General features: G+C 42.8%; 1 protein-coding gene across 1 annotated transcript; it reads right to left on the bottom strand.

The window, feature by feature from the left end:
- Nucleotides 1-226: 226 nt before the first annotated feature.
- On the bottom strand, nt 227-9,044 carry COMMD8 (COMM domain containing 8). The gene is made up of 5 exons (XM_062212969.1): nt 8,954-9,044; nt 7,508-7,663; nt 4,743-4,895; nt 2,278-2,433; nt 227-1,131 (listed from the first exon to the last, which is right to left on the bottom strand). Exons 1-5 carry the CDS (start codon nt 9,017-9,019, stop codon nt 1,111-1,113), a joined length of 552 nt encoding a protein of 183 aa, XP_062068953.1. The 5' UTR covers nt 9,020-9,044; the 3' UTR covers nt 227-1,110.
- Nucleotides 9,045-18,695: the final 9,651 nt, after the last annotated feature.

The raw sequence follows: 18,695 nt of genomic DNA, 5'->3' as shown, positions 1-18,695 counted from the left end.
CACATTTTGGGTAGCTCTGTTTAGATCACACTCACATATTCACTGCAACTCCCTCTGCCTATCTTCATTTGCATGAGAAAAGTAATAATTGCCCTGGACACCCTCAAAGAACAGTCTGGTGTTCTAATGAGCCATAACGCTTGCAAGCAGCAGGCGCAAATGAGTTATGTATTTTTGACTACTGCATTACATAGAAAGTTATCTGAAATAAAGCAACATATAAAAATAAAATATAACTTTTTATTTCTTCCAAATGTTTGTTTTCAAAGTTAACTGAAGTTAAAAACGGTTTGCTTTCCAATTTGTTAACATCCAAGAGTTAAATTCAATATTAAGAGTCTATAACAAAAACAGATCTTAGTCTTATATGATATTTGAATATATACACTATACAATGACATCTATTCCTTTTAGTAGAGCATAGTCATCTAACCAGATATAGAAATGCATAAGTAATAGTGCTGTTTTCATTTTCTTTGTTCTAGGTTTTAGTTTCTAGAATTCATAAACTCAAAATTTCCACACCAATTTGGAGTATTTTTCTATTACTCATGTCTGACAAAGAACTTTTCTCTTAAGAAATGTTACATTTTATAATCTTGCCTTTGAAATACAAGAAAGATATGGAATGTCCTGAGTTATATTTGCAGCTTATACATTCTTTTAGAAAGTTGTTTTTAAATATCACAAATTAATTACATATCCATAACACATGTCCTTGCTATTCACATAATTCTTTAAGCAATATTTAAGTATATTTGTGCTTTGTATGCTTAATTACTTTAGAACCTATTTTTATTTTTAATAAAACTATATATCTACAAAGATTTCTCAAATACTTAATAAATGAGGCAAAACAATCATTATGAAAATATAAACTGCTACTATGGCTTTTTCATCTTTCATCTTATGCACTTCCTGTCCACAGTGTAATTTCCTGTTCTTTGGGGATTTGATAAGTTTTTATCTTTGTAATCTCCACACTGCTTCTTGCTCAGCTTGATCAAGCAGGCAATACACAGAAGGCTTTCTGAATGAACACACAGTATCCACTCTGCCATAGGAGTTGTAGCAGTGAACTCTGACAGCACTGGTCTTTGTCCATTCCAGTTACTTCAACTGCAGGACCACCTTCAAACACAAATGGAGGAGGGGAGAAATATCAGGTTATACCAGAATGATGCTGATATCACTACACAGCATGCTTTCCAACCAGTGAAGAAGGGCACGGAGAGCTAATAGCAAGCAAGTAACTGACAGCACAGGCTACCAGAAGCTGGGCTCAAGAGTCATTCAACAATCATACAAGGCTCTGCCAAACCAAAGACAAGCCAGGCTTAGACAATCAGTTTGGTTACTCAATAGTAGACACTAAGACATTGAAATATTTGAGCAAACACAGAGCATAGAGATGCTGAAACACAAAAGGGACTTAAAAGGGCAGGCTCAAGATGACTGATCAGCAGCAAGAGAGGGAGGTGAGAGTAACAGACTTAATCACTAAGACCAAATCGCTGGTTGAAAATGCCGGGCAATAATGCGAGAACATACATATACAAAAATATTTACTTTAATGTCTTCCCCACAACCACAGTTTCTACTGCATAAGCATTATTTTTCACATTTCTTAAACATTAGGAGTGTTTGTAGCTATTGAGTCACTCCACTGACAATGTGAAGTCTTTAAGACATGCATTAGTGCCATCTTGTCTCAATCTGACTCTGTCATAACCACTAAGAGCCGTCTTTTGCCTCTGTACTCAAAGGACTACAAAAGCAATTTTCTATCATTTGTCTAGCTAACTAAGACACTCTTTTTTTAGAATCCTGTTTGTTTAAATCATTAAAAACTCTTTAGAATAAACAAATTTCATGACCCAAGGTAAAAATTTTATTTTTATCACCAACAAGCACTGTATCAAAACACTAGCTGTTAGAACTGCACAATCATTCTTTCAAAAATAACTATTTGATAAACTATGGCCCCAACTAGGTATATTTTCTTATATTGCTTTAAGGCAGAAGGGGGGACCCTTTTTTCTGCCAAGGCCACGTGGATATTTATAACATCGTTTGCTGGCCATACAAAATTATCAACTTAAGGACTAGCTTGCCATAGATTTACTGAATTTCAAGTCCCTCCTACAATTACCTTGGCAGGGCCAGACCAAATGATTTCACAGGCCTTATATGGCCCACAGGCTGGATGTTCCCCACCCTCTTCTAATGGTATCAAGCAAAAACATTTAAACCATACAACAAAATTAAATGAAATACCTTATTAGCTGCTTCCAAGGAATTTATTAGATTCTGAAGTTCTTCTTTATTCATTTCAATAGAGTATGGTTTTACTTCACCATTTTCTTTGACATCTAGATGAAGGTTTAACAGTGGCATCTGTAGTGTAGCAATCTTGTCACTAGAAAGTGCAAGCTGCATAAAATTAAGGAAAAAAGTAATTAGAAAATAGTAAATGGGGGGGCAGCACTGTGGCACAGGGGGTAAAGCTGCCATCTGCAGCACAGGCATCCCATACGGGTGCCAATTCTACTCCTGGCTTCTCAACTGCCGACCCAGCTCCCTGCTAATGTGCGTGGGAAAGCAGCGGAAGATCACCCAAGGGGTTGGTCCCTGCTTCCATGTGGGAGACTCAGATAAAGCTCCTGGCTCCTGGCTTCAGCCTGCCCCATGAGGAATGAACCAGTGGACAGAAGATTCTCTCTCTCTCCCTCCCTCCCTCCCCACCTTCCTCCCTCTCCCTTCTCTCTCTCTCCCTCTCTCTTCTGTAATTCTGATGTTCAAATAAATAAAAAAATAAAATCTTTCAAAAATAGTAAATGGGACTACATTAAATATGCAGGAGACCTTACAAATAATAGTACATTTTAAAAAATCCCTGTACAGGAAAGTACAGGGAAAAAGGTGAAAGAAAGTTAAACCCATGCTATATAATAAGTACTTAAAAGACAGAGAGAGAAAAGAGTGAATAAAAGAGAAAAAATAGGAAAAAATAACAATCAGTCAGCAATTTTGTGGCAGAAAATATCCAGGTAAGAATTATGCCTGGGAAGTACTGAGTAGGTCCAATGCAGCAAGGAAAATGAATTCTTAAAGAAGGTTAAAGACACCAAGAAGGTGGAAGCCATGTACAAAGATAAATGAGTAAACTCTCAGAAATGAAGATGCTTAATTCATAATCAGGCAACTACTAAATGATCAACAAGTAGGATTATCAAGATACCATGTCCAATTAGAGCCACTCAACATATTTACCTATCTCAGTTTCTACTTCTAGAGTGTATGCATCCTAGGGGAACTGGAAGAACTGGCTACAGTATTTATGGTACTATCCTGTTTGAAACAATCACTGTGGCTTCACTGGCAGATAACAAAAAGGAAATCAATTTTCCTTGAATCTGAGCCAGAAAATTCCATAACTGAATCGTGTTTGGAGTGCCACTACTTATGTGCAGTGGTAAGGATACCTTCCTTAACAAGCAGCCTCAGAGAACTCAACAAACAAATCTTCACGCATGAAGGTACGACAGGAAGTTTGTGAAAAAAAATAATAATAATAATTAAATTATAGGCTTATTTTGGTGTACAAAATTCTGAAATCCATGCATACAGTAGGTCTTCAAAATTATCACAAAAATGTATATCATTTTTGTACCAAAATAAATTCATCTTTTAAATTTATTTTTTTCATTTCAAAGTCACACAGAGGGATGGGGGATAGGCAGAGAGAAGGAGACAGATAAATAGGAGATAGCTCCCTTCTGCTGGTTTTAATTCCACTTCCAATGAACTTTTCACAGCAACCTTTATCTCTTCTATTCTCTGATCCAAAAAAGTGGACTCATATTATCTGAGATTTAGAAATAGCACCATCAGGTTGTCTATCCATAAATCAGTGTTTCTTATAAATGGTTTCTCGGCCTAGGCTTGAATACTGCCAATGAATGAGGAACATACCACCATAAGAAGGGATATTAACCATTTCCAGGTACACATAGTTCTTAAGTTCTTTTGCCCAGTTGAATTCAAATTTATCTTTTCACCAATGATACACCTTAGCCCTTGTCTGCTCTCTGGAATCACAGAGCACATGTCTGTGCCTTCATCCATGGACTTTTCAAGATGTCTCATTTCTATTAGACTGTACCTTTTCCAGATACACAGTCTCACATGTTCCAAGGCAATTTCACATACAATGATTTTAAGTTTCTGGACACTATTTTTTGGTTGGGTTCTAATTGGTTTAACTATTTCTTAAGACTTTCTAAACTAACCAAAAAGATTACTAAATGTAATTGCTATTAAAATTAGAAAACTAGTCAAGAAGATTCAACAGTGGAAAACAATATTAGAGCCATCAGGGGAAGGTATTTGGCCCAGCTATTAAAACACTGGTCTCAGTCCCAGATCAGAGTGCCAGGGTTTGATACCCTGGCTCTGCTCCTGACTGGCCAGACACAAGTTGAATATATATTACCCTACTACTTATAGCACTGAATGACTTACAGATCTAGTTATTTATCAACACAATATTATAGTCATAGTTTTGATATTTGTAGTATACTTGTGTCCAAGTTAATGAAAAAGTTACAATTTAAACTGTCTTTGGTATTTCTTTGGATCAATGTATTCTCACAACAACACAAATTTTAGATACATATGATAGGCTTCTCTAAATCCAAAAAATGAAAAACATACATACTCACAAATAAATGGATTCTTACCTTTAACTGCCAATCAAAGTCCTGTAGCTGTGCAGAGGAAATATCAATGATTTCTCCTAACAGAGCCTGCTTGATTTCATCTTTTCTACTTTTCAAGCATTTCATGATAGCTTCTTGATGAGATGAATTCAACTGATTCAACTGCTGAAATATCTATGAAAATATAAATAAATGGTTAGAGAATAAAATACTCTGCTCAAATTGTAAAAACATATTTCTATTCTTACACATTTTTTCCCAACATTTATTTATTTATTTATTTGAGAGACAGAGTTACAGAACGAGTGAGAGACAGAAAGGTCTTCCATCCACTAGTTCACTCCCCCAAATGGCCATAAACAGCCAGGGCTGAACCAATCCGAAGCCAGGAGCCAGGAACTTCTTCCGGGTCTCCCACACAGGTGCAGGGGCCCAAGGACTTGGTCATCTTCCACTGTTTTCCCAGGCCATAGCAGAGAGCTGAGTCGGAAGAGGAGCTGCTAGGACATAAACCAGCATCCATATGGGATGCTGGCACCACAGGCGGGACAGTTGGCCTACTACACCACGGAACCAGTCCCCTCACACGATTTTAAACAATATTAAAAGGGAAAGACTCTTGTATAGAGTAAGAATGAAAAACTATCAAATCAGTTTTAACAAATTTCTGCAAAATAGAAACTGAAAAAAAAGGGGTTGGGTGATCAAGCAGCACAGAGTGACTACACCTACACAGTACCAAAGCCACAGAAATGCGCACACTCACACAACGCAGCCTTTAGGGCAAGCAGTATCACAGGAAACGGAAGAACATGGTAAAGGGCCCATTCAACAGAAAGATGAAACTCTCACAAATCTGTGTGCTCCTTAACAAGCCAGCCTGTGTGTGTATGTGTCTGTGTCTCACATATTTCCTTATGCAAAACAGACTAATACAGAGGGTGAAAAGACAAGTTACATAAAACAAGGTATTTAAAACACATCCCTCTAAGGGCTTATATTCAAAACACCATCCAAATCAGTAGGATGAACATAAGAGAACCCCATTTTTTTAAAAGTAAGCAACCGACCCAAATACATCCACATGATTCTTGATGAAGATGCAAAAGCTACTCAATGAGAAGGAAAGCCTGTGCACTTCCACTTCAGGATGCCTGCCCTAGAGACGCTGATCCGGGTGCATACGAGAAGACAGGGACAAAAATGCTCACAATACCAACATTTGTCACAAAGGAAGAGGCGACAGCAAAACTGTTCTTCAGTGGGGGATAAATAAATAGATCTTACTTGGGGCTGGCATTGTGGTGGAGCCAGTAAAGCCACCGCCTGTGATGCCAGCATCCCACATGGGTGCCGGTTTGAGTCCCAACTGCTCCACTTCTGATCCATTCTCCCCCTCACTCCGCTAATAGCCTGGGAAAGCAGCAGAGGATGGCCAGAGTGCTTGGGGTACCCTGAAGAAGCTGCTGGCTTTGGTCTGGTCCAGCTCCTGCCATTACAGCCATTTGGGGAGTGAACCAGCAAGCAGATGAAGGATCTCTCTCTCTCACTCATTCTTTCTCTCTGTAACTCTGCTTTCCAATAAATAATTTTTTAAAAAAATATTTTATTTAATAATTATAATCAAATACTATGAAGGGTTAAAATATATGCACTAGATTCTTAGTTGTCCACATTGAGTCAAGTAAATATAAAAGACACCTTGCATTAAAAACAACTTACAAAGGGATACATTATGTTGTCACTTACAAGTTACACATCTAAACATCGGAATGGATTGCATCGTTGCTTACTGAGGCATAAAAACATACAATATGGAACACAAAAGACAAGTGCCATGCTCAACAAAGAGTGCTGGTCTCTAAGTGGGGGTGGCATTTCCAGGTGGAGTGCAAGGGTATTTAGGTTACCTCTAGAACGCCATCTCTAAAACAAATACACCAATTGAAACACACAAAGTAAAATGTAAAACAACTGTTTTTGGTCATGGAAATGCAGCTGTCATATAATTTCTATTTTCTTCTGTATGCTTTTAATCAGGGGTGGGGAACCTTTTTTCTGTCAAGGACAATGTGGATATTTATAACATCACTCTCAGGCCATACAAAATTATCAACTTAAAAATTAGCCTGCTGGGGCCAGCGCCATGGCTCATTTGGCTAATCTTCCACCTGTGGTGCCGGCATCCCATATGGGCACCGGGTTCTAGTCCTGGTTGCTCCTCTTCCAGTCCAGCTCTCTGCTGTGGCCTGGGAAGGCAGTGGAGGATGGCCCAAGTGCTTGGGCCCTGCACCCGCATGGGAGACCAGGAGGAAGCACCTGGCTCCTGGCTTCGGATTGGCTTAGCTACGGCCGTAGCGGCTATTTGGGGGGTGAACCAATGGAAGGAAAACCTTTTTCCTCTGTCTCTCTCACTGTCTAGCTCTATCTGTCAAAAAAAAAAAAAAATTAGCCTGCTATAGACTTACTGAATTTAGAGTTCCACCAGCAGTTGCCTTGGCAGGGCCAGACCAAAGATTTCACCGGTCTACATGGTCCATGAGCAGGACAGTCCCCTCCCCTGAGAAATGCTCACAACTGAAAGAGTATTCAAAAATAAAACTACAAAAAACCCAGAACTTTCACAATCGAATTTTCCACTTAAAATTGTAAGGATTTTGCTGTTAGAAAATACACTTACCGACAACAGTCCTCATATTCTATAGTGCTCTAAAGACTAAGTTTAAAAAAAATCTGGACATGACTTATTATTTACTGTAAGGTATAGAAACTTGGAGGGAAGTTACCTCTTCATCAGATAAATTTTTACCAACAGCAGCTTTGAAAAATTGGGTAATGTCTTCCAGAACATGCATCCATTCTGTAGAATCCCAAATGCTTTGATAATCCTGGGAAAGCGGATAAGCTCGACCACAAATGCCATCAATTGTTTTGTGCAGAAGCTACAACAAAACCAAACAGAAAGAAATATCCTAATAAGCACAATTATAGAAGATTTTTCCTTGTAACAAATGTTGAGAGAACTTCATGCTATTCCCAAGAGCAGTGGAGGTTGAAATGTAACAACTCTGGGGATGGCTGGCCCTGTGAGACACTGTGCCCCAACAGCTTGTGACACCGCCATCCCCATCAGAGTGCAGGTTCCAGGGCTGGCGGCTCCACTTTGGATCCAGCTCCCTGCCAAAGAGCTCGGGAAAGCAGTGGAAGTGCCTGGGCCCCTGCCGCCCATGGAGGAGACCAGGTTGGAGCTCCCGGCTCCAGGCGTCAGCCTGGACCAGTCCCAGGTGCTGCAAAGAACAGGAGAGCAGAAAGTCAGAGAGACCCATAGCCACTAGAGCTGTAACTCCTTCGCTGTAGAACCACACGGAGCAGACAGAAGAGTTAAAATGGTTTTCCCTTGGTCCTTGCAGGAGATAAATGAAGTCCCTTCTGTCTCTCCTCCCACACCCTACACAGCACCACCGCTGCAAATGGAGTAGGGGGACAAGGCAGCCCCGACTTCCCTGTCAAATGCTCCACAGGACGCAGGCCGAGGCGCCATGCTACCTCACCCCACCGGCGCTGCAAGGGAGCAGTGCCCGAGCGAATGAATGAGGCTGCTTTTTCCAGACCTCACAAGCAGGCTCCTTCACAGACCCGAGGTGCCAAGGGAAAGTCATTCCTTGGGGCCACTCGAGTAAGTCACCCGGTAATTCTGCTCCCTTGGCAGCGCCTACCGAGTTCGTTCCCGCCACCCTCAAGGGGGCAGGGTCGGCTCCAGTGTGGGCCACCAAGGTATCCACAGCACCCAGGGTGCCGCAGGAAGGTCTGTGTTGAATGAATGAATGAATGGATGGATGGTACACGAGGCGGCGGCAAACCACCGACTGCACGTCAGAAGCTTGCCAAGACTACGTGGCGACTCCACTGCCCAGCCCAGGGTCGCTGTCCCCTGCAGCGCGTGGGAGCAGGCGGGCCACCCCCACCACGGGGCAGGCGCTGCCGGACGCACCGAGGCGCACGAGCTCCCTCCAGCCGCAACCAAGCCGGGATGCGGACGTGTCGCCCCAGGCCTCGGCCGCCCAAGCCCCCGAGGCGAAGCAGAGGCTCAGCCGCCCGCAATCAAGTTCCTTTCTTTTCCCTTCCCTGGGGAGCTCGTTTCCTGGCCACAGCCAGCGTGACCGCGAGCCAGGCCGCCCCGGAGCTGAGGCCCTGGCAGCAGCAGCCGCCACCGCCGCAGGTGCCCTCCTCACCTGTGGGCCCAGCTCGGCTGGCAACTTCTGCAGCCGCCACAGGGGCGTCCCTTCTTCCGGCTCCATCCCTGTGCGAAGCTGGGGCCTGGGTCACGTGACAACCCCAGACTGTCCCAATTGCGCCGGCTAGCCCACGTGACCCCCTGTCCGCTGGGGCGGGGCCGAGTGCGGAGACGCGGCCGTGTGTGTGCGCCTGCGCGGAGACACTGCCGCGGCTTTCGCCGGCTGCGGGAGTTCAGTTTTGGTTCTTTGTGGCTGAAACACGATCTGCTGTTACCTTGAAGGCAGATTTGCAAATGTCTTGACGCAGTCTGTAAGTTGGTTCAAAGTCCTAGGAACTTTCTCTGTACTCTTTAGAAAACCGTGTAATAAGGAAAGCCTTAAGCCCGTTTAGTGTGCCCATGGCCATTGTCTTTTTCTAGAATACCCTCACTTGGGAGGTAAATGCAAGGTTTAAGGTAAGCAAGTTCTTCCTGTATATCACCCCAAGAGGAAGATACTGTTTTCAGCCCCATGTGCAGATAAACCTGATCAGTGAGGTCAGGAGGGTTGTTAGTTTTAGAAAATAGAAACACCGGACACCCAGTCAAATGTAAAATTTCAGATAAACAACAAATATTTTGTAATCTGCATACCGTAAATGTTGCATGGTATAAACTTAAAGTCAAACCTGATTTATTACCGGTCGTTCAGATTTAACGGAGTGCGCTGTGTTTTATCTGCCAACTCTCAAAAATCATTTAACCCAAGCCAAGTGTAATCACTTAACCCAAGCTTGAAAGTAAGCAGAAGCAGACTCTAGAACCGCCCTCTTAACCTTGGGCTGTGCTAAAGCCCTAGCAGCCTGCTGCTTCTCTCAGTGCAGCTGTGCTGGGGCACTCAGTGGTGGGAAGACAACCCCTGTCAGGCAAAAGTGCACAAGAAATAATAGAAACAGGGGTTACAACCTCATCTAGAAATTCAGTAATAAAAGTAGCACACAAGGTGAAGCTTACCGAAGAGGATAAAGTATTTAATCTGTGACCCATCCGAAGAAAAACTGCTTACTTATTGGTGGCATCTTTTGCGATTTAGCTCAAATGCCCTTTCTCTACCCTGTGCCCCAGTTCTTGGAGGTGAAAGGAATTTCTTCCTTGGAATTATCCTGCCACTTCAGCCATTTTTCACTTAAAATTTTACCACTGTCCAGATCTTAAAACAGGGAGCCACATACAACTCTCATTGCCCCAGCTGAAATGTACTTGTCTATTGACACTTGGTTTTTAGTAACAGGAGCTGCTCAAGTAATAGTTAAATAATTAAAATGAGAATCTGGAGAGCTTCCATTTAACCCAAGTATATTAGTAAGTCTGTCAATGTGTAAGATCTGTTTTAAGCAAAAAACCTAAATATTACATATCATAATAACTGAGACAAAAACATTTGTCCAGCACCTACTGTATGCCAAGGACTTATTTTAGCTTGTTATCCTCACTATCACCTTTTGTAGTGGATATTATCCCCATTTTAAAGATGACAAAACAAACTTGGTGAAGTAATATGTGCCCTGTCCAAGGTCACATAGGTAGTAGCTACAAAGGCCCTAGTCTACGTCTGGAGCTAGTGGGGTCTGTCTACAGGCTTCAGGGAGGTACATGCCGCCGCTGAGGAAAGGAAGTCCACATTGCTGATTCCTAAACATTGCAAACAGCACAGCAGTCAAGGCTACAAAATTAGATTATGACTTCTCTTGCAAGGAAAACTGAATGCCAGAAAGAAATTGATCTTTCCTTTAGAATTTGAACATAACAAAAGCTTACCTATAATAAATGTGGCATCTACAAGAGTTTAATATTTGCCTTTTGATTAGTAAGAAGATGTTTTATGCATCTAATAGGATAAATTTTTCAAAACATTTACTGTCTCTCCTAGTCCCATTTCTGGTAGGTATATTCTGGTCACCATCTTCCAAATCTTGTTTATAATATGGTTAAACAATCGGATTCTGAAGCAAAACATCTGAAGTTGAAACACTAGCTCTGAAAATTACCACCTATGTAATTTGGGGTAAGCTTTTTTTTAACCCCAGTTCCTCCTCTGTGATTAGTTATAATGATACCTTAGAATTTACAGGGTTGTTGTGTGTGAGGCTAAGGAAGGCTGTCCTGGAACACCAAAAATATTGTTAGACTCCCTTCTATGCAGATGTCTCCTTATTAACCCTTCTAAATAGAGAGTTGGACAGTGTCTACCTTGGGAATGTGATCTGCCCTTCAACCCCATTTAGCCTGCTATGCAGGGCAGTATAGGCAATGTAGGGCAGTGATCACAGATGGGAAGATGTAGAAAGATGTCAGACCCCATTGTGTGTGCTTGCTAAGCTGAAAGTGGAATATAAGCTTGCTTTTTGCAGGGTCTTTCTTTCTGAGGCTATTTTATTGTTTGTTTGTCCTGTTTCTAGGTGGAAGGAAGAAGGAATTTTGTGCACCACATGTTGGGAGGTTTATTGATTCACTCATTGTTTAGCTATTATTGATTAGCAATCTGCCATGCATGGGGTACTTTACTGACTCTGGGAATGCAAACAGTGAATAATAACATGGCTTCTTGTTTCAGGGGAGAAAGCGTGCTTAGTAATGAGCAAATAAAAAATTATGATAATGACCTATATTGACAAATGTCTTGAAGAAAATGAAATAGAGGAATGTAACAGGGAGAGATGGAAATTTTCTCTAGATTGGTCAAGTGGCACCTTGCTAAGAAAGGGCATTTATACTAAGGCATAGGGGTGAGACGGTGGCATGAAGACCAACATCTGTGGAAAAAGAGTTGCCAGCAGAATGCAAGTCTCTGCAGTGGGAGCAAACTGGCCTGCCTTGGGGTAATGGCAGAGACCTGCGTGGCTAGTCTGCCGTGTGCCAAGCTGGAGCGGGGAGAGATGATGCCAAAGGTGTGGGCAGGGATTTCAATAAGCAAATTAGTGTGGCCTGGTTTGTATCTTTAGATGGTTATACCCTGGAAAGCAAATATACTGTGGAAAACAAACCTCAAGGAGCAAGAGTGAAAACAGGAGGCTGTAAGAATATTCATTTATGTATTAATCTGGAAGGTATTCCAGATAAATTCTAACATAAGCAGTAAAATTCTTAAGAGCCGATTTGTATGCCCAGATTGTAGATCTAAACCAGGAGTTTAGATGATGGGTAGTGGCTAATGGAAGTGTATTCTGGAACTAAGATCTAGAACACTTGTCAGCAAATTGGATGTTTGTGGAAGAGAAAGAGACGTAAAAGTGAAATACAGACTTTAAGAGTTGGTCCAGCATCTGTCCTCCAAACCACCCTTGAGATTTTAGTCCTTGGCCAAGAGATAGAGCCATAAACTGTAGCTGTTATGTTGGTGAAATATTTTGGAAGGCAGACAGACCTCAGCTGTAATTGTGCCTCCCCCACTGACCAGCCACATGACTTGAGTAAGTTGGAGAAACTGCCTATCCCTGAGTTTCCGCTGCTTTCTACCTAAGAGAGTTGTGGTGAAGTTCACATAAAATAAAGCAGAGTGCCCAGAATGTACTTTGCCCATAGTAAAAGTTAATTGCTACTTTCAGCAGTAGTAAGTAGTACAAGTGTTACTTGGGACACAAGTAATTGTAGTGTGGAACCCTAGAGAGAAAGTGAGAGATTACCACCACCCCCCCACACACACACACACATACACACATGCACACGTACCCTGTGCCACAGATTCAAAGCAGACATGAGCAGCAGTCAGGGTGTCTGGTGAGACACCTTGATAAGAAAGCTAAGGAGGGAAATGAAGCAGATTCCACTCTGTGAAGTCCCGTAGGTAACTGAGTCAGCCTGGGGGATACATGGAGAAGGATCCTCCAATCACTGACTGCAAGCCAAGGACCTCCATGTTAGGGGCACTGTGACAAACACTGCGAATTTTCTCACAACATCCACCTCTCTCTCTCTCCCTCCCTCTCTCTCTCTCTCTCTCTCTCTCTCTCTCAGTGGTTACCAAGGTCACAAGGTTTAATAAAGAGAATACATCTGACAGACCAGACAGACTAGGTAGGCACCCCAGGAAAACAACTGAGAGCCCAGTCTGCACTCACACTGTAGTGTTTATGGATATGAGTGTGGGTCCCATGTTTCTCCTCCCCTCCTCTGTCTTCTGGGAAATTGCAGAGTGCAGAGCTTTCTGGGTATAGAATTCCTGAAAATCCTCTGAGGACCTTATTGATATGGTGTTACTGGACCTAATAGCCCCTTTGATACAAGGTGGGGAAGAGTCCCCTAAACTGCTCCAGCTGAGAGCTGGAAATCACCTAGCAAGGTTGTCAAACAAGTACAAGGCTTTTGATGTGCAAATGCAGTCTGCCTCTGAATCTTTCTTCTATGTTTCTTCCCTACTTCAACCACAAAAACATTCCCTTTTCTCTAAAAGCATCTTTTTTTCTTTGGTTTCTCTTATACATGTAGACTAATGTCAACTTTGCTATCTAACACACCCCCCTTCACAAGAAGTAACCCATAATCTTATGAGGGTAGTGTGGGTGATGGTCCATCTTCTGTATTTTCCTCAAGCTGGCATATGCATGTAGAGTTGGGTGTGGATATTCTTCTCTTTCTGTCTGTCCTATGGTGTTTGGGACTAGTATGGACAATGCTTGTCTTGCATGATCCAGAGGGCTGGTTACATCACTCAGTGGGATAGTCTGGAAGCCCTGACTCATGACCATCTGGAGCTGAATGTCTTATATTCTGTTAGAGACTAAACAAATGAGTGCATTAAACATTCCTGGTCCAAAGAGAAGCAATAAGAGTTTAGGAGCCATAGGGACAAGGAGAGCCAACAACCCGGATTTCCACAGCATAATGCTGAGTCAGAAATCCCAACCCTGTTTGATCTGGTCATGGAGTTGTCTGGCCTCACCCAAGAAGTGGTGGATATGGCTTTGAAGCTGTATAGTTTTATTTCCCCCAAAACAACATTCTTCATGGAGCATGGCACAGATACCCCCTTTGTCAGCAGTTGCATGTCTAAGGTCTGTCTGTTTAAATTACCAGGTTTGACAGCGCCAGTATGGGGGCCCTAGTCATGGCAACCTTTCATTTGTTGAAGACTGTGTTCTGTTTTTTTTCCTAAAGGAGGTAACCCTGTTCTCACTTGCTCTTGGGAGCCCGACACGGGGACTTTGCTGTTTCCCTGTATCTAGGGATCTATAACCTGTTATTCAGAGAAATGCCAGAGCTGTTTGAAGGTTATAGGAGTAATAATTTGCTGCATGGCCTGTAACCTCTCTGATGAATGTCTGTGTTGCCCAAAGGTGAGGATTAGCTCTAAATAATTTAGCTCCTGGCAGACCAGCTGTGCTTCTCCCTTGATCACTTGGTAGATACATTCTGTTAGGAAGTCAAGGGTGTCCAAAACTGGCATCGCAGGTTGGGGAACAAACTAACAAATCATCCACATTTCAGATCATCTCTCTACCCTCTTGCCCAACAGATTGGTCCTTTAGGTCCCCCACAAGGGCCTGACCAAATAGGTGGGATCTGTTTATAAATCTTTGTGGGAGCACATACTGCCTGTTTGTTAAACCATTCAAAGGCAAGGACAGGAGGGATCTATATGAATGCAGAAAAAAAGTATATTTAACATCTAAGACTGAAAACCATTTAGTCCAAGGGGGTATTTCTCTTAATATTGTATAAGGATTGGGCACAATGCTGGTGTTTCTGCCTCACTAATGGCCTTAAAATCTTGAACTATAATGGGGGTGTGAATCTCCTTAGGGAAGGCATCATATTGACTCCATTACCTGGCTGGACTAATAAGATAGTTGGCCCAAATAGGAGGTTGGTTCAGAATACATGGTACCTCTAAAATGAAATGTGCGATCCTACCTGCAATGTCAGCAATGACCTTAGGATTGCCCGCCCCCTCAATAGCAATGGTTATTTCAGGAACCAGGCAAAGTGAAGGGCTTTCTCAGCTTAGGGCCTGTAGGGTCTGCAGTTCTGACCAATCTGTCCTTTGACTCTCAGGCTTGGCTTTTGGCAGAGCAGACAGGGATCTTAGATGCTAGCTTCTGTCACTACAGCTGCTTTCCTGAAGCCCTAGCTTCTTGCATGAAAACAGATACTATTTATGGTGTACTGGCCTTGCTGAGTCTCCATATTGGCAGATCACTGCAAAAAGCAGCTATTAGTTGGGCTTGCCACTTGTCCTTACACTGCTACTTCTGCCTAACTCACTCCTCTTCCTCCTGGTTTGTGTAAAAATAGGCCATAGAGGCAGCCATTAGACTGTCAGATAAGGGAGTGCTTGATCCCAATATATATTCTCTGTTATGGGATGGATGGTGTAACCACAGATTTCACTGCTAAAATACAACCAGAACCTAAGAATGTGACTTATTTGGAGATAAGGTTCTTACACAAGTAAGCAAGTTGAAGTAGTCATTAGGATGGGCATCAAATCCCTAAGTTTGGACATAGGGATTCACACAGAGGGAAGATATTGTAGAAATATGGAGGGAGAAGACAGCCACCTACAAATCAAGGAGAGAGACCTGAGGCAGACCTTTGTGTCATAGCCCTCAAAGGATCAAACCCTGCTGACACTTTGACTATATTTCCCAGTCTTCTTGTATCTCCCTGGTCAGTATGAGGTGCTGGCCAATGGGACAAAAGGGGAAGTTTTATTCAGCACTTCAGGAACCTTTATTTAAGGAAGACCCCAACTGTTTAACTAACCCTTTGCTTCCTTTTTTTTCTGCCCCCCATACTGCTTCCTAAAATTCAGATGATGGCATTTTTAGACCAAGATATCATAGGCCATGTACTAAGTAGGGACAATTGCAGCAAGTTAAGGGGCCTGACTTGGTCAAGCCCACATCTGACATGATGTGAGCCCACATGATGTGACATCATGAATTGCGAATGTGCAGCCCCTGGGCTGTGGGCTAGAGAAGGCCTGCAAAATCATTTGGTCTGGCCCTGCCCAGGCAACCACAGGTGGAACTTGAAATTCAATAAATCTGTACCAGGACAATTTTTAAGCTGATAATTTTGTTTGGCCTGTGAATGATGTTACAAATATCTGAATTGTCCTTGGCAGAAAAATATTTCCCTGCCTCTAGGTAGACAGCTTCCTTAATGATGGACCTCCTGTCAGTATCACTCAGCCTAATCCTAATTAATACAGACATTATAGTTAATGTGAACTAATTACAGTCACAAGCTATAAGGCTTGTTGCAAAGATTATGATCTCAAAAGTAAAGATGAAAAAGCAAAATAATAAAATAACAGTGTAAATTTGAGAAATTGAGGGCAGCCATGTGGCACCACGGTTAACATGTTGCTTGAGACACCTGCATCCCACATCTGGATACATGATTCAAGTCCCACCAGCCCTGCTTCTAATCTAGCTTTTGGGAGGCAGTAGTGATGCCTCAAGTACTTGGGTCTCTATCACCTATGTGGAAACCTGGATGGTGCCAGAGGTTCCTGGCTTCAGCCTGTCCAAGTCCTGGCTGTTGCAGCCATTTGGGTAGTGAACCAACAGATAGAAAATCTCTCTCTGCCTTCCAAAGAAAAATAAATTTTTAAAAAGTTTAATTGAGTGGGCTGGCACTGTGGTGTAGTAGTTAAACTGCTGCCAGTAGTGCTGGCATCACATATGGGCACCAGTTCCAGACCCAGCTGCTCTACTTCAGATCCAGCTCCATGCTAATATACCTGGGAAAGCAGTAGAAGATGGCCCAAGTGCTTAAGTCCCTGTACCCATGTGGGAGACCCAAAAGAAGCTCCTGGCTCCTGGCTTCAGCCCATCCTAGCTGTTGCAGCCATTTGGGGAGTGAACCAGCAGATGGAAGACCTCTCTCTGTCTGAACCTCTCTCTCTCTGTAACTCTGCCTTCAAATGAATAAATAAACCTTTAAAAAATTTAATTGAGTTGGAATGGGATTGAATTGAAATCCCCTGGTATGTTTCTAACTCTACCGTTTGGGGCAAGTCAGCTTGAGCATGTCCCAAATTGCACATCTCTTCCCTCTCTTATTCCCACTCTTATATTTAACAGCAATCACTTTTCAGTTAAGTTTCAACACTTAATAATAACTGTGCATTGATTACAGTATTCAACCAAAAGTATTAAGTAGAACAAACAAAAAAAAATACTAAGAGGGATAACGTATTAAGTTGTTCATCAACAGTCAGGGCAGGGGCTGATCAATCCCATCAAGGTGGCATGTACCAATGCCATCTCACTAGTCCAAGTGATCAATTTCAGTTCACAGTTGATCATAATGATAGGACTAAGAGCCACAGGGATCACATAAACAAGACTAGTGGCTGCAAATACTAACGGATAGAATAAAAAAGGGAGAGAACAATCCAACATGGGAAGCGAGATACACAGCAGACTCATAGAATGGCAGATGTCCTAAACAGCACTCTGGCCTCAGAATCAGCCCTTAAGGCATGCGGATTCAGCTGAAAAGCCCAGGAGAGTATTTCAGGCATGGAAAGCCAAGACACTCTGGCAAAAAACAAAAAACAAAACAAAACAAAAAACACCTAAATGAAAGATCTCCGTGAGAGAGATCCCAGTGGAAAGAACAGGTCATCAAAGAAGGAGGTACCTTTCTCTGAAGGGAGGAGAGAACTTCCACTTTGACTATGACCTTGTCTAAATATGATCAGAGTTGGTGTACTCAAAAGGTTTCCATAGCCTTGGCAACTCGTGATAAGAGCCTAGGGTGATTGGCCAGCGCCGTGGCTTAACAGGCTAATCCTCCGCCTTGCGGCATCAGCACACCGGGTTCTAGTCCCGGTCGGGGCACCAGATTCTATCCCGGTTGCCCCTCTTCCAGTCCAGCTCTCTGCTATGGCCCGAGAAGGCAGTGGAGGATGGCCCAAGTGCCTGGGCCCTGCACCCGCATGGGAGACCAGGAGAAGCACCTGGCTCCTGGCTTCGGATCAGCGAGATGCGCCGGCTGCAGCGGCCATTGGAGAGTGAACCAACGGCAAAAAAAGGAAAACCTTTCTCTGTCTCTCTCTCTCTCTCACTGTCCACTCTGCCTGCCCAAAAAAAAAAAAAAAAAAAAAGAATCACATATTAAGAATCACGTATGTTTTACAGGCATGACAGCACAGAGGAAAGCAGTTTTAGGCTTCCAGCAGCAGGAATCTTGGAGGATATAAATAAATGGGAGTAAATTAGTGAAGTAAGTTTTGTTTGTACTGGTGGATTCCTTGCAGGTTATCTGTGAGCTGTAAGAGTTGTCTCCAGTAAGGAGAATTTACATCCCGTCTTAAGAAGTGGGGAAGCTCAGAAAAGACTTCTTTCTCTGCTATCCGCTCTTATCTGCTGGTTTACTCCCCCAAATGCCCACAACATCTGGGGCTGGGCAAGGCTGAAGCCAGGAACTTAATCCAGGTCTCCACATGGGTGGCAAGGATCTAAGTACGTTAGCCATCCTCACGCCAGTTCCAGTTTTGGTTCCAGAGGGTTATTCTGCAAATTACAATTCCTCTTCATCATTGTTTGGTTTGAGAACACTACCACCTCCCCCTCCCCAAAATGTCTCTTATGCTGTTTGTTTGGTTTTTTAAAAAATATTTATTTATTTATTTGAAAGAATTACACACGGAGAGAAGGAGAGGCAGAGAGAGAGGTCTTCTATCCACTGGCTCACTCCCCAGATGGCCGCAACAGCCGGAGCTGTGCTGATCCGAAGCCAGGAGCCAG

Source organism: Lepus europaeus, chromosome 16 (assembly GCF_033115175.1).
Source record: "Lepus europaeus isolate LE1 chromosome 16, mLepTim1.pri, whole genome shotgun sequence".
NCBI lineage: Eukaryota > Metazoa > Chordata > Mammalia > Lagomorpha > Leporidae > Lepus > Lepus europaeus.
This window is presented reverse-complemented; position numbering and strand designations above follow the sequence as displayed.